At 37.3% G+C, this 15987-nt stretch overlaps 1 protein-coding gene across 1 annotated transcript in view; it reads left to right on the top strand.

Annotated features, from left to right (window-relative positions):
* BLNK (B cell linker) overlaps positions 1–15245 on the top strand; it is a 79842-nt gene extending 64597 nt beyond the window's left edge. The window contains exons 11-17 of the mRNA XM_004427890.3: positions 623–665; positions 2960–3044; positions 3532–3563; positions 6640–6716; positions 7547–7630; positions 9544–9699; positions 14445–15245. Coding sequence (XP_004427947.1) covers positions 623–665; positions 2960–3044; positions 3532–3563; positions 6640–6716; positions 7547–7630; positions 9544–9699; positions 14445–14564 — 597 coding nt within the window. The 3' untranslated portion in view covers positions 14565–15245. The remainder of the gene's footprint in view (positions 1–622; positions 666–2959; positions 3045–3531; positions 3564–6639; positions 6717–7546; positions 7631–9543; positions 9700–14444) is intronic.
* Positions 15246–15987: the final 742 nt, after the last annotated feature.

Genomic DNA, 15987 nt, shown 5'->3' with positions numbered 1-15987 from the left:
CAGCTTCACTGAGTGTGAGCAGCAGATCAGAGGCGGCGGCCAGGCTCCCTGCCTCCCATGACATCCGTTTTCCCCACGGGAGGCCCTGTGTCTGCTTCCCACCCCGTGGCCAGGAAGCTAATGGCTGTCAATTGAATATCAGGCACACATGGGCCTGACTAAACTCAGATTCTGGCCAGAACTTGGGGAACCTGGGCCAGCCCACTATTTGAGGAAGCCCACCTTGACCTGGTTCCTACTCTGTAGCCTGACGTTTATAATCACTTAGCAAACACCAAGAAGGTGGGGCCCAAGACTGAATCGGATGCCAGACTCCCACTGTGCAAGCACTAGTACCTGGCGGCTGCTAGGGGTCATGGTATCCAACCCTTTTGACAGCAGGGAGATCCCCACACCAAGACGACACTGTTCCTTCCAAGACACTTCCAGTTCATTGTCGCTTTGTGCAAAGCCGGGCTGGGGATTGTGTGCTTTTAATTGTTGTTCTTGTGATTGAAAGAATAGCTATGCATCAAAGAAATGTTCTCCCTAAATATTTATTTTAATAATATTTCTTTGAATTTTATTTCCACATTTTTTCACATTCCACTGTATTAAATATCCTTGCCTTTTTTTTTAATAGACTCCAGTTCCCTCTCAACAGAATGCCTCAAGTGTTTGTGAAGGTAAATCTATATTATTTTGATGGATGAGCATGTCCTCTAAAAGTGATTTTAATTAAGAATTTGTATATAAATGTATTTCTAAATTTCTTTCATTATTTATAAGGCTATTGTAAACTCTAACTCAATTTTCTAAACAAAATGGCCTGCACTTTACAATGAGTAGTGAGCAGCAAAGCTGGTCGGGACCTGATCTTGCTGGACAACATCTCCGGGGTAGGCTACAGTCTACACGCCTCAAACCTGTCTGTCTGTAGACAGGTATGACTTGCCAGAAACAGTGCCATGACCTTACATAGGTATGAAGACTTATTTAGAGCCGTTCACGTATCTTAGAACTAATAGCTTAGTGAGGGCGATGAAATTTTTAAAAATCTGCTTATTTGAACAAGTTCTTTTGCTAAGTTTTCAAAATAATGTTTTCTGAGTTCAAATATCTGTCTTCTTAGGACATCTTCAAATGCCTTCCTTCTTTTGTTTCATCATAACCTAAAATCCTTACGTATACTTTTTGTTAGAACTTTCCCATTTAAAAAAATACTTGTATTTGAAAACTACTGGGTAGAGAAACAGAAAGAAGTAAGAATCATCCATAATCTCAGCACTCAAAACACTATATGGAAGTTAAAAGTCCTGCACCCACTTAGCTCCACATGGAGGTACCCAATGTTACAAGCTTAGTGAGTGCTCTTCTCACCATTTCCTGAGTTAATATGGGCACATCTACATAGTGTTCTGGTTTTTCTGATGATGGATGGTCCTTAGATTTTCTGAATGTACATTACAACTCATCTGTCTGCTTTAATTGCTCCACTGGGTTTTTTACATCCGTTTCCCACATCTTTTTCCCCGGGGCTATTTCTGAAGTATCACTCCCTTCTACTGTCTTGCTTTCTTCTGCCTTTCCTTTGATGCTTTTGCCTTGCTGTCCTTCCATTCCTTACAGTCTTGCATGCCTGTTGAGCAGGGAGCTTGGAGTGATAATGAAACCTTAGGGTGAGCTTCTGCAGGAAGTAAGTACAACCCTGTGCAAATTTCCTGGCTTCGGGAGCCTCCAAAATCCAGCAGAGAGGAGGCTCATGGCATGCCCCATGCAGCTTGGGTGTCCTCATTCCCAAAGAGCTCCCAGTGCAGGAGCTTGGCATGCTCTCTCTTTTGTGACTTATTTCAAGAGCAGAGGCAATGGCCATCTAAACCCAAAGTGGGTGAGTGGGCTCTTCTCGCCTAGGAAGGAAGCCTCCAGGATGGCAGGGGCAAAGCAGGTGTGGTCAAAGCTCATCAGGCTGTGGGGACCTAATGTGTTCATTGTTTCTCCTTCTGAAATCACTAAGTTGTAAAGTCATGAACAAAATACCTCACATGGAGGCTCAAAGTAACTTGCCACATATGTGAAATATGATCTTCAGTTGTTCTTCCGAATTTCACTGCACTGCAAGAAACCCTGAAGTCTATCTTATCATCTATTTGAATCTTTGAGTTCTTACTACTTTTATTCCTTTTGGGTTCCTGTAATGTGAGATCAACAGTTCTCCAGCCTTTCTTCCATGCAGGAGACACACTCATGGACATACCCAGATTTAAACACACCTTAGACCAAATTTGAGAGAGAATAAAACACTAAAATAATTTATAATCACATTTATCAATGGTTCAGCAGTAAAGTTCACTATGGGCTTCAACATAAATTTCTTACATTTCAGGTTATGCTCATTTCCCTCTGTACTAGTTACAACTCCACCCCTTCATCTCCCACTCAGGAAAATAGTGAAATGCACGTGAAATTAACATTATTATAAGGAAAACCTTGAATTTGCTCAATTAATTTTTCAAAAAGAATATATCATTTACAAACTCTTATATTTTACCTCTTGTCAGTAAGAAATTAATTATAGCACATCTATGACTAATGAAGACACACCAGGGGGTGTCTGCACATAATACCTATATGCAGACACATAGAAAGCAGGGACGGCTACAACTTGCTCATTTTCTGGCTCCCACCTGTACTCACACACTTAAAGGTCCAGACCCAAAGGGTTCAGTCCCCATGTACATTGCCAAGGGGTAAGTGCAGAGGCGGTAGGGTGTGCCTATAATACTGCTGGGTAGGAGTCCTAGTCCTAATATCACAAACACCACCAGACTGACAGCTGCACAAACAGATGACATCCTAGTGAAAGACACGTTTGTGGGAAGACATCTGACCAAATCCAGTTCTTCTCACCTGATGTTGCTGGGTTTGGGCAGGGGGAAAGACATTTCATTCTAATCCTAATATGAGAATTTTTTTAATGCAGAAAAACCTATACCTGCTGAACGCCACCGAGGATCTAGTCACAGACAAGAAAATATGCAGTCACCTATGTTTCCTCCCGCCCAGAAGTAAGAATCCTTTCCTTTAAAAATAAGTTTCCTTAACACCTGCATTGTTGCACTGCACAGTGACATAGGCTTGCAGCGCTTGGTAAAGATCAGATATTTCATTGCTTCGCAATTAAATCTAAAAAGGTATTAAGTATTGTGTGCCATGGCAAGGTACACAATAATGAATGACTGAATGACAACTTTTAAAGGTAACAACTTAAAAAGAACTGCTTAGAATCACAGGAACCTAATATTCAGGTTAATTATTAGACTTAACTAACCTTGAACACTTTAGTCAAGTCTACTCCTTTTTAAAAGCTAAAGGGAACAATTTTACTTATCCTGAAGGTTTTGGTGCCCCTCCTATCTTCAGATATGTTTTATTGGCCATTTGTGTTGACTCCTTTGTGATGTGCCTGTTCAGAGCATCTTCAGTGCAAACAAAAGGTCAAACTTATTTATCTTGTGCTTTGCCTTTTAATTAATCTGAAATCCTTCCTTTCAGACAAATCCATCAAAAACCCGTACCTCTGCCAAGTAAGTACAAGGAAGTCCTGACGAGCAGTATCAGGTAGCTGTTAAGGCTGGATCTTCATGTCTGAGCCACCCAGGTTCTAACACAACGCTGCCACTTCCAGCTGGAGGATCTCAGTATCCTCTTTAGCTTGTTTCCTCATCTGTAAAATGGGGCCAAGAATATTTATTTCATAGAGTTGTTTTGAAAAGTTAATAGACTTGAGATAATTTTTACTTTTCTCTTTTTTTAGTATTGATTGAATATTTTACTGGTCATCTTTTATTTATTTATTTATTTTTACAAAAACAATACAACTGTTTTCAAAATAAGATTAAGTAAAACAACATATGGGAAGTAGCTAGTATAATGCTTGGTACACAGAAGGTCTTCAATAAATGATAGCTATTTAAATTAAATCTAAAATACATTTTAATGATCATAAAATATATCTACAAAAGGTACCCTGAAAAGAAGATTTGGCAAATATCTGAATAATTTTCCCAAGGCAAACAATATATGGCCCTAAAAATATATGAAGTCAGGCTCGCAGAACATAACTGCCCAAAACTTGGTTTGCTTTCTACTCAAAATTTAACATTTAAAATTTTAATTTCAAATTCTAAACACCAAGTGAAAATGCTTTGGCTATAGAAATTTTATTTTTCCATATGTAAAGCTCTATTATACCTTTTATTGTTTTTCAACCCAAGTCATTCTTTCAGTTGACAAATATTTATTGACCATCTGCCATGTGCCAGTCACTGTTCTAGACACAAGGGATACAGCAGTGAATAGAACAAATAGAGCCCCTGCCCCATGGAGCTTCTATTCTACTGGAGATGGCAGGAAAAATAAACAACTAGATGAATCCTATAACATCAGGTAAATGCTAAAGTGCTATAAAGAATAACAAAGCAGTTGGCGGGGATGGGGTTGCAAAGAGTACTGGAGGCAGTGAGGGCTGCTGTCTTCGAGGGTGGTCAGGGAAGCCTCATCTATAAAATAGGGTCAAATTGCTCCTCCCATAAAGGGCCAATGTGAGGACAAAATGAGCTAAGATGTGGAAAATAGAACAGGACTGGCACAGGGCCTGCCCCGTGGCTTAGCAGTTAAGTGCGCGCACTCTGCTGCTGGCGGCCAGGGTTAGGATCCCGGGCGCGCACCGACGCACCGCTTCTCTGGCCATGCTGAGGCCGTGTCCCACATACAGCAACTAGAAGGATGTGCAGCTATGACATACAACTATCTAGTGGGGCGTTGGGGGAAAAATAAATAAATAAAATCTTAAAAAAAAAAAAAGAACAGGACTGGCACATATTTAGGGATCAGAAAATGTCAGCCTTAAATTCCCCCAACTGCCCAAACTGTAGAAACCACCAACCACCTTGTACTGTGTGCCCTGGGAGAGCCTGACCACCTGCCCTCTTTTGCTGCTCCCATTGGGAGTACCATCCCTTCCCTCACACCCAACCTTGCAAGCCCTCACTAGTCCCTGCTGTTACAATGGTGGCTGTCTCCTTTGAACATCCAGAGCACTTTCATCTGAGGTACTTAGTTCATCTAAGCCTGTTTCTCCTGCAGACTTCCCCTACTAATAAGGGACAACTCTGGTTGCTCTGGTCAAAAACCTTAGAGTCACCCATGACTCCTCACTTGCTTTCTTCACATACCTTCCAGCTAGATATATTCCTTCAGAACATATCTGGAATTCAACCACTCTCACTGCTTCCACTGATGTCATCTGTTGCAAGCCACCATCCTCTCCTGCCTGGATTTGCAAGAACACCCAACTGGCCTCCTCTCTCTGCCCTTGCCCCTTCTATCTATTTCCAGCCTTGCAGCCAAGAGTGACCTTGTTCAAAGACAGGAAAATCACATTACTACTCTGTTCAAAACCCTCCAAAAGCGTCCCATATCATGCTTGTTAAAGCTCAAGTCATGCTAAGGGGTCCACCAGGTCCCACAGATCTGGTCCCTTCATTACCTCCTGTCTGATTTTACTCCATATCCTTCTCCCCTTTTCTCACTGCACTCCAGGCAGGGTGGCTTCCTCTCTATTCCTCAAATACGCCAGACCCTTGTATTCACTGTTCCCTCTACCTAGAACATTCTTTCCTGAGATATCCACATGCCTCCTCCCTCTGCACCTGCAGATCTTACCCAAGTGTCCCCTCAGTGAGGCCTGTACCACTTGTCCAAGGCTCTCCATAGCACTTATGACTCTGTAATATTGCATATATATTTAGTTTTGTCTTTATTGCCTATCTCATTCCATTGAAATTTGACCTCCAGGAGGGCAGGGCATTCTGCTGTTTTATTGACTGCTGTATATACCCAATGATCCATGGCAAGGCACACAATAATGAATGAATGAATGAACGAATGAATGAATACAGCTAAGTATTTTCTCTATTTTGTGTGTCTCCACATTTAGACCATAAACTCCTTGTAAACTCCTTGAAGGAGTTTATGCCTTAAAATAGCAATTCTCAAACATTTTGGTCTCAGGACCATTTTAACATGCCTAAAATTATTGCAGGCCAAAAGAACTTTGGTTTACATGTTTCTTTCTATTGATATTTAATATATTAATTAAAACAGACATTTAAAGCATATTAATCCATTTTTAAAATATTAAACTCATTACGCGTTAACATACATAATCTATTTTTATGAAAAATAACTGTTTTCCAAACAAAAACAATTTAGTGGGAAGAGTGGTGGTGTTTTACATTTTTTGTCTCTTTAATGCCTGGAGTAACAAAGACAACTGGATTCTCATATCTGCTTCTACCTTCAATCTGTTGCAATGTGTTTTTCTGGTTGAAGTATATGAAGAAAATTGGGCTTCAGAGAGACATGTATTTGGAAAAGACCTCACAAATCCTCTGAAAGGATCTTGGGGATTCCCAGGGTCCTCAGACCACACTTTGAGAACCATTGCTCTTAAGGATTTTTTGGTGTGTGTGTGATTTTTCATGTGCATGGTGTTTCAGTGTGTGTGTCCCCTGGAGCACCTAGCACAGTGTTGAGGTATAGGCATAGTAACTGCTCAAGATATAATGAAGATCCATGGATTTTTCAAATCCTTTTCAGGATTTCCGGAAGGGGGAAGCCCAACCGTGGATGGCTCATTACCCCACTTTTCATCTAATTCCAATTTGTCAGAACAGGTATGGAACAAACTCTTATTGTTACCAGTAAACTGCAGAAAAGGGCATGTCATCTTGTAAGAGAGAGTTTGAGTGAAGCTTGAGAAAAGACTATATTTTAAGTCAGCTTCTGAGTTGTCATTTGCTGAGGGGTACAGAGTACATTGTTTTTCAATGATTAAGACCTTGCTCCATTTATTCCAATTTGTATTTTACATGCCCTAAATAACAATTTATGTTTTTTCAAAACTAGCAAAGAAGAGTGCTGTATTTATTGTTCTTTCTCTCACACAGATTCTATTTAAACTATGTAATTTTCTCAGAATAGATCTGTGGAGGCACATGATATTAAAACACATAGAACAACACAGTTTAAAAAAGACAGAGAAAGGGCTCTGTGTGCCCTTGGGCAAGTCTCTCTAACCTTTCTCAAGGATGATAGCATGTATCCTTCTTGCCTTCAAAGTAGTTATAAGAATCAAATAAGATAATACTTGTAAAAACACTTTGAAAACTATAAAGCACTCCACAAAGCAACACCAATAAGATCACAATGGAAAGGGAGATTATAACTTATTAAGGAGAAAGGAATAAATGGTTCAGAAATCCAGCAGGATTTGGATCTTAAGTTTGAGCACTAAGGTTAGCAGCTAAGGCCAAATGGGAAAAAAAAGTCAATTACATAATCCTGTGATTGATCAAAGGAAGCACAAAACTCATTTTCAAACTACTGGTCCAAATGTAATTAGGCCTGTCTTGGTAATGCAAAATGATACTTTGTTTTTAATGCACAGAAGGTATGGTGTCACTGAAGGCCCATCTCATGCTTAACGATGCCCTCTGTTTCATAGGAAGCTGACGTTCACTGTAAGCCATGGTATGCTGGTGCCTGCGATAGAAAGTCTGCTGAAGAGGCGTTATACAGATCAAACAAGGTGGGGCCATTTTTAAATCTCATATTGTGCCCTCAGACTATACTGGGCAGAATTAGCATCCTGATAATACGCTAACTAAATAACTGCAACAATTGTGGATGCAGGGATCTTTTTTCTTTACTTACTCAAGAGGAATGGCCATCTCCTCTTCTCTTTCGAGCATCTCCCTCTTTGTTCCTCCATCTCATTTCTACTTGTCCTGTCATCTCTACAGGGATCCATAGGCTCCACTGCTCTCTAAACAGTGGGAGAGAAGAAGGGTCCAGGGGGAGATCTCTGTAAGGCTTGGTGCTACACGAGATCCTCCAAGAGTGAGAAGTAACAGGCTATTTTGGATCAATGCACGAGATGAAAGATTAAGATCAAGATGGCAAAAAGTACCTGGAAGTAAATTTTTTGGAGAGTCTAAGCCCGGTTTTGTAGGAACACTATGGACAGTTTGGACAATCCAAGACTAAAGTGCCACTTGTCCCTTCTTTCTCTTTTCTCCTCCCATTTTTTTCAGTTGCACCCTAGTTTGTCAGAACATATAACATTTATATACTCTTTTTAGCCACGCTTGTCTTAGTCCTAGCTCTACAATTAAATATATTAAATGCTTTCCATCAGTCCCTTTGATGGCTTCCCCAGTTCTCTCTTTTTGTCTGATGAAGCTCACCTTGTAGTAGATTCTCAGGAAGGACTGTGTTTACATTATTCCCTGAGTTCTTGAACATTCAAAACCATTTTTCACAGCCTGATACCTGGAGGAAATCTTGGCTGGATATAAATCTTTGGTTTGAGTTTTTTAAAGTGTTGCTCTGCTGGATTGCCTTGTTCTATATCACGCTTTTGAGAAGTCCAATGCTAATGTTATTTTCTTGCCCTTATAAGTAATTTGGTATTTTAATCTGAAGGCTCTGTAGGCTTTTTGTTTTTAAAGTCTAATAGTTTCACCAGAATATATCTCTGAGTTGATTTCCAGGTCAATTTTTTCAGGTAGATGGAAGCCCTTTCAATATGTAAATTTAAGATTTATCTTATTTCTAATACATTTTCTTAAATTATAGTCTTAAAGAGTAGTTCTGTTCCATTGTGTTGTTTTTCTGCTTCAAGGCATCAAATTACATGCATTTTGGACCTTTTTGGTCTTTCTTTCATTCCAACCACTCTGACTCTCTTGTACTTCTTTTTTTTAATCTCTATCTCTCTTTTGTTTTTTCTTGTCTTGGTTGTTTCCATGCCTTCCTTCAGTCATTTATTAAATCTTCATTTAAGGCTATTGTCCCTTGGGCATCTTGTAATCTCTTCTTCATTTCTGAGATAGGTTTGTCTTTCTCTTCAATTTCTTTCCTGAGTTTGATCAACTCATTGCATTTCTTCTTCCTGCTTTTTGTCCATAATTTTTGAATTTATGATTCTAGAATATTTTATAAAATATATAATTAAATTTAGAATGTTGTGTTACAGTTACTTTTTTTTATGCTTTAATATAAGTTTTTTGGGAGAAAATTTTTATCAGCTGAAATGTTTTGATTCCCAATTTCTGCTTTCTTCTTATAATACTTTTGAATGACATTTGTTTGATCATTTTTTATTCATAGGCAACTTGTGGACATAGTTCCTAGTTTAAGAGTGCCCTCTATGTTTGATCTTAATGTGTCCTTTCACACATTTCTAAATCCTATAAATGTAATATCTTATTTAGTGCATCAAAAAGCTAGCATTGACCTCACCCAGCATTTTCTATAAGCATATATTTTACTGAAGTATTTTCTTGGAAAATAATAAAACAAATTCTAATTAATAATAAAAATCATATAGCTACATAATTAACTTTTGAATATAATATAGGTATTTTTCATAAAATGATTTCTAACCTGTGGAAATATAAGTAATACTAACCATAATTATGCTTTTCTTTTAATAAACAGGATGGATCATTTCTTATTCGGAAAAGCTCTGGCCATGACTCCAAACAGCCATATACACTAGTTGTATTCTTTAATAAGCGAGTATATAATATCCCAGTGCGATTTATTGAAGCAACAAAACAGTATGCCTTGGGCAGGAAGAAAAATGGTGAAGAGGTCAGTAATTTCTCTTTTAATCCAACTCTATAACTATGAATTGAGCACAATGGCATCATATTGTATTAGGTGCCAGAGATGAGAAGAAAGGATGCAAGAGTACTTGGTCCAAGGCTTGCATACCTGTCATAACTGGAGGACAAGATAAAATACTATGTTCGGGCAGTCTATCCTATGAGAGAACAGAAAAGATGAAAGACTCATATGATGTAAAGGCTACGTCTTAGTCCTTTTATCCTGTTACTTAGTGGGGTCAGTCTGATTCAGCATTTCAGTCCAGGGGGACATAGAAATCGAGGTTGAAGGGTCGAGTAGAATTAATGTTGTAAGAATCAAGGTCAGTATCCAAAGCACCTACGTCAAGAACTAGGATCTCAACTCAAGTACCAAGGTAGATGACCAGTGAAGGATCAGAAGAGATGCAGAAACTTGAGATGAAACATTAGACTGTAGCCCTTGGACCAGCATGAGCTTTTGGGTCTTGAATACTAACCAAACATTAACCTCAACTTCTCTTTAATCTGTACCAAACTCAATGCTTACCATATCTCCCGTTTAGCCAGATTGTTCCTATAAGTGAGCCCTGAAATGTGGGCTGGAGTAATCCATGAATGGTCAGAAAGGGAATGATACTTGTTCTGGTCTTGAATGATGCATTGAATTTGAATAGGTAGAATGAAAGTTGGAGGAGATGAGAAGGAGAAAAGTGGAAAGAACAATCTAAGCAGAGAAAACAGCATTTTAAAAGTTCAAGTTAAGAAATACTTATTTTCAATACTCCTTCAGAAAGAACTACACCCATTCCAGACCCAGCACTTGGTAGAAAGTGTTCGAATTGTTAGAAACTGTCATAATTGCTGAAGTGTCTGTCTTCTCCACTAGATGAGGCCAGGCCCTAGCCTATGTTTTGTTCATCTCTGTATTTCCAGAACCATAGCACAGTGGCTGGTGTCAGTGGATGCTTAATAAGTACCTATTAAATGAATGAATTGATTTCTTGATTGAGTGACTACAGGCAGGAGAATAGCATTTGTAAAACAAACTGATCAGATCTTGTGTCAATGTGTGTGCTCTTTATTTTGCTTTTTTAAAAAATTGTGGTAAAAAACATGTATCATAAAATGTACTGTATTAACTATTTTAAGTGTACAGTTTAGTAGTGTTCAGTATTTTTACCATGTTGTGAAACACCTCCAGAACTTTTTCATCCTGCATATCTGAAACTCTATACTCATTGAACAACAACTCCCCTTTTCCCACTCTGCCCAGTCCCTGGCAACCACCATTCTACTTTCTATTTCTATGAGTTTGACAACTTTAGATCCCTCATATAAGTGAGATCATGCAATGTTTGTCCTTTTGTGACTGGCTTAATTTATGTAGCACAATATATCCTCAAGGTTCATCCACATTGTAGCATGTGACAGGATTTATTTCCTTTTTTAGGCTGCATGGTATTCCATTATATTATATACCACAATCTGTTTATCCATTCCTCTGTTGATGGATATTTGGGTTGCTTCTACCTCTTGGCTATTGTAAATAGTGCTGCTATGAACACGGGTGTATAAATATCTCTTCAAGACTCTGCTTTCAATTCTTCTCGATATATATCCAGAAGTGGGACTGCTGGCTCATATAGTAGTTCTATTTTTAATTTTTTTGAGGATCCATCATATTGTTTTCCATAGTGATTGCATCATTTTACAATCCTACCAACAGTCCACAAGTGTTACAACTTTTCCACATCCCTGCCAACACTTGTTATTTTCTGGGTTTTTTAAATAGTATCTATCCTAATGGGTGCAAGGTGATATCTCATTGTGGTTTTGATTCGCATTTCTCTGATGATTAGTGATGTTGAGCATCTTTTCATATGCTTGTTGGCCATTTGTATGTCATCTTTGGAGAAATGTCTATTCAAGTCCTTTGCCCATTTTTAAATCAAGTTATTTGATCTTTTGTTGTTGAGTTGTAAGTGTTCTTTATATATTCTGGATATTAACCCCTTATCAGATATATGATTTGCAAATGTTTTCCCCCGTTCCATAGGTTGTATTTTCACCCTGTTGATTGTGACCTTTGATGAACAGAAGTTTTTTTAAGTTTGATGTAGTCCTATTCATCTATTTTTGTTTTTCTTGCCTGTGCTTTTGGTGTCACATTCAAGAAATCATTGCCAAATACAATCTCATGAAGAGTTCCCCTATGTTTTCTTCTAGGAGTTTTATAGTTTGGGGTTTTATTTTGCTTTTAATAAAGTCTCAGATAGTTAGAAAATGCAAAACTCTTAAATCTGAAAACCTGAAACACTGATCAAGACCAAACTTGGGTTTTAAAATATAGACTGCATTATCATTTAACACCAGGTAAACTTTAACAGAACTGTCTGCTTTTCCCTACTCACAAAAACCCTCATACTCACTGAAATTTTTATCTGACAAATCTTTTTAAATAAATGTTCCTCAATAGTAATCAGTAATAGGAGATGGTGGTAATCCTACTAAGACAGAGTGAGCTTAGATGGATGGATTTCATTCTAAAGTCTTCCCAGGGGTCCATTACTTCCAGGAGAGGCTTAAGGGTGGATTTGGGAGCTGTCCTGTTTAGACGTCCTGAAATTCTCTCATATAATTTTTGAGCTCTCAGAGGGGCTCAGAACTTCTTTGTCCTGCTAGGAAGCTCTGGTAAACAGGGATTCCTCTTGGCCTAAAGAATCTTTGTTCCTACCTCAGAATGAATAGATCAGAGCTTCACTCCACTCCCCATATCCAGCCAATGAATACCAAAATAAATAGTATATTATTATAATGGCATCTGAAAGTACTGACAGAGTCCATTTAAACTCTTACTTAAATTATCTATAGTAAAAAAAATATTTCTCCCATATAGTGAATATCTGAATGGAAAATGAAAATGTTGGTTACATGATGTCAACTATGTGGATATTTTGAAAAATATGTTTGTCTATATTTGTGTTTGCATGTAAACGGGTAGAAAAAGTAACCAATTGATTAACAGTTGAACTTTTTTATGCAGCTGTTTTGGCATTGTGTAGACACAGTATTGAGTAATTTTATAGCTTTGATATGTGTTTGCTTTATTATATTGACCATGAGATTTTGAGTTATCAAACAAGTTGCTTTTCTGTCCAGGTATGAATATCTCAAATGTACTGAATTAGTGTAGAGAGGAGAAAAAAGAGCACTGAGGGGGAACTTCAACTAAGTTATACTCAATTCTTCATTCAAAATAATCACAAATATGCCTCAACTGCTCTCTCTACTTCAACCACTTCAGCTCAACTCCACTCCCTACTTCAAACATTTCAATCCTCAGACACTGCAACAAAGCAATTCTCAAAAATATGCACGGACTAGAAGAACAAAATGAGATGTTTGTTTATGTAAATACAGCAACTCTCGCCTATGTTTCCTGGATTCAGAACACTTTTTCATTTGGAATCCACTTCAAAGAGATTGTGCTATTTCATTTCTTGGTTCTTTAGTCCATAAATTTAGCTTCAAACTGCATTCAGTTTAGCAACATGCTATGCCAAACAAACAGAATGAATGTCTTTATGAATATCATAAAAGAATTTCATTGGCAATTGCAAGAGGGCTGAATGATTGAAGAGAAAGAAAGAAAGAAAGAAAGAAAGACTAAAGTATTCGAAAGTCCCTGTCTCTCACCTCTCCTCCCTGACCTAATATTAAGATAGCCAATTATCTAAAAGACAAGTGGTATTTCATTTGAAAAAGTTGACCAGTATTCTGAACACTTTACCTTATTCAATACATAGATATTTGGAAGCTATCCAAATAATTAGTGAAGACTTAAAAAAATTTTATTCCAGATGTTTGTCTTTATATGAAAAATTAAATGACAATAAAATCAACTGGTGATAATTGCTAAATTTATGGCACTGTTGGAAAACAATTACCATTTTTTAAAAAATGACTCTGAATGCATTTATTTAATTATTGTGAGCTTGTAACACTTTTGTATAATCTATGCACTTTATTTCATGGTCTGTGTTACATTTATTTTCTCTTTCATTTAAAACAGTGATCATTTTTCTGAAAAAATTTGTGGTAACCTTAAATTAAAACCCGTAGACAATAGAAATTAATATATGGAGAAATAAATACATATGGTAAGAGCCTACCATGAAATTCCATTATTAATTAGGCACTAATTTAGCTTTAAACTTACTAGGAGCTAAAGCAAAAATGAAAATGTGAGGGTTTATAAAGTTTTCCTTATTTATTCAAAAAAGAACACAAAAACAAACACAAATTAATCTGGGAAATAACTCTGTCCTGACACTAAATTCTAAGGTTAATTTTTACATCAGTCCTTGTGTCTAAGACTTGTGCAACATAACAGATAATCTATGTTTTGTAAAGAATGTAGATAAATTCAATGTATGACAGGTTTACACTTGACACTAAATGAAAAACAAAATATTAAAATATTACATCATAACTCAGTGGAGTAATTTCTCTAAGTAGTTACACTAATTCAGCTGTCAGCTGTATTTTTAGTCTTAATGAATATAGGAAAGGCCAAGGTCTGCTACCTTGAAGGTTACAGCCTTTGTTAAATTAGACTTTTTTGGGTAGAATGTCAGCTGGAACCTAGTAACTTTGACTAACTTGAGAAAGTGGGAGAAGATGGGAGGAGTGGAGTTCAAAGTTAACATCAATGCCAATGTATAATTCATCTATGTTTTCTTGCTCTAGTACTTTGGAAGTGTTGCTGAAATTATCAAGAATCATCAACATAGTCCCCTGGTTCTTATCGACAGTCAGAATAACACAAAAGATTCCACAAGACTGAAATACGCAGTTAAAGTTTCATAAATTTTAAAAAAAGATCAACTTCATTGCTTCAGACATTTTCTCTCTTTTTACTTTTGAGAAAAAGTCTCAAAACTTCATATTTTGGATTATGAATCATCAGTAATTAAAAAGAAGATGGAGGCAGCTATTGAGGTAGTCATCCATTTCTTTATAAGAAGCTCAGATGAACTTGTTCTACTGCCTGACCTGATGAACTGTTAATATCTGGTGAGGTTGAGTTATCATGCTACTAATATTCTCCAAATAAATGTCTTTATTTAAAATAACCAAGTGTAAAGTATTTTCAGTCTTGTAAAAAAATAACACTCTGTTTTCAAAATAAGAAAAGAATACTCTTGGAGAAAATAAAGCTGCTAGAAATTTAGACCACCACAATGGTCACTGGTGCACTAATGTAACTAGGATATCTGCTGTCAATGCTTGACAGTTATGTCTTGGTTAAAATTTTAATGTGTAGAAAACAAAATATAGACAATGTATGATATTTGTAAGTACAGATTGGGGGATAATGGTTCCTTTTTGTGAAAGCTCCCAACCATGGGAGATGTATATAGATATGAACTTTCTAGAAGTTCCTGTCCATGATTATGTTGTTAGCTTTGCTTATTAAAGAAAATTATACCCTCTTTGATATGCATGTCTATTAAATGGACCCTAAACTTGATATGAGGTTCAAAGTGGGATGAGAGCAAAACTAGACTAAAAGTCTGGGGAAGCATCCCACAGAACAAGAGCAGAAAAGCAGACATTAATGAACACTAAGGAATAAAAAAGATACCATTGTGAGCAGCCATATCCAAGGTCTTAGATCATCTCAGAAATGTATTATATGATAAATCTAATAATTAAATGAGGAACACACTTGATCACTGAATAAGATAGCAGTGTCTGAAAGGATTTTGAAAGGCTAGAGGGTAATGATTTCAGAGTAACTCACAGACTCACTTGTAAAGATAACTGTATTTTTAAATGTCATATACTTTCATGATTACTATCTATGTTATGGGTTAGGTTGTGCCCCTCAAAAAAGATATGTTGAAGTACTAAACCCCTGTACCTCAGAATGTGACCTTCAGGGTCTTTACAGATGTAGTCAAGTTAAGATGAGGTTATTAGGATGGGCCCTAATGCAATATAAAAAGGGGGAATTTGGACACAGACACAGACATGCACAGACAGAAGACTACGTGAAAATAGGATATCCAGGGAGAATGCCATGTGAAGACAGAGGATTGGAGTGATGCATCTACAAGCCTAAGAGGGCTGGAGATTGCCAATAAACCACCAGAAGCTAGGAAGAGGCAAGGAAGGATTCGCCTATAGATTTCAGAGGGAACATCGCCTTGCTGACACCTTGATTGCAGAATTCTAGCCTCCAGAACTTTGAGACAACAAATCTCTGCTTTTTTTAAGTCGCCTAATT

The sequence above is a fragment of the Ceratotherium simum genome, chromosome 6, assembly GCF_057802395.1.
Source record: "Ceratotherium simum simum isolate JZ-2026a chromosome 6, ASM5780239v1, whole genome shotgun sequence".
Lineage (NCBI taxonomy): Eukaryota > Metazoa > Chordata > Mammalia > Perissodactyla > Rhinocerotidae > Ceratotherium > Ceratotherium simum.
The sequence above is the reverse complement of the archived record's forward strand: the minus strand, read 5'-3'. Positions and strand labels throughout refer to the sequence as shown.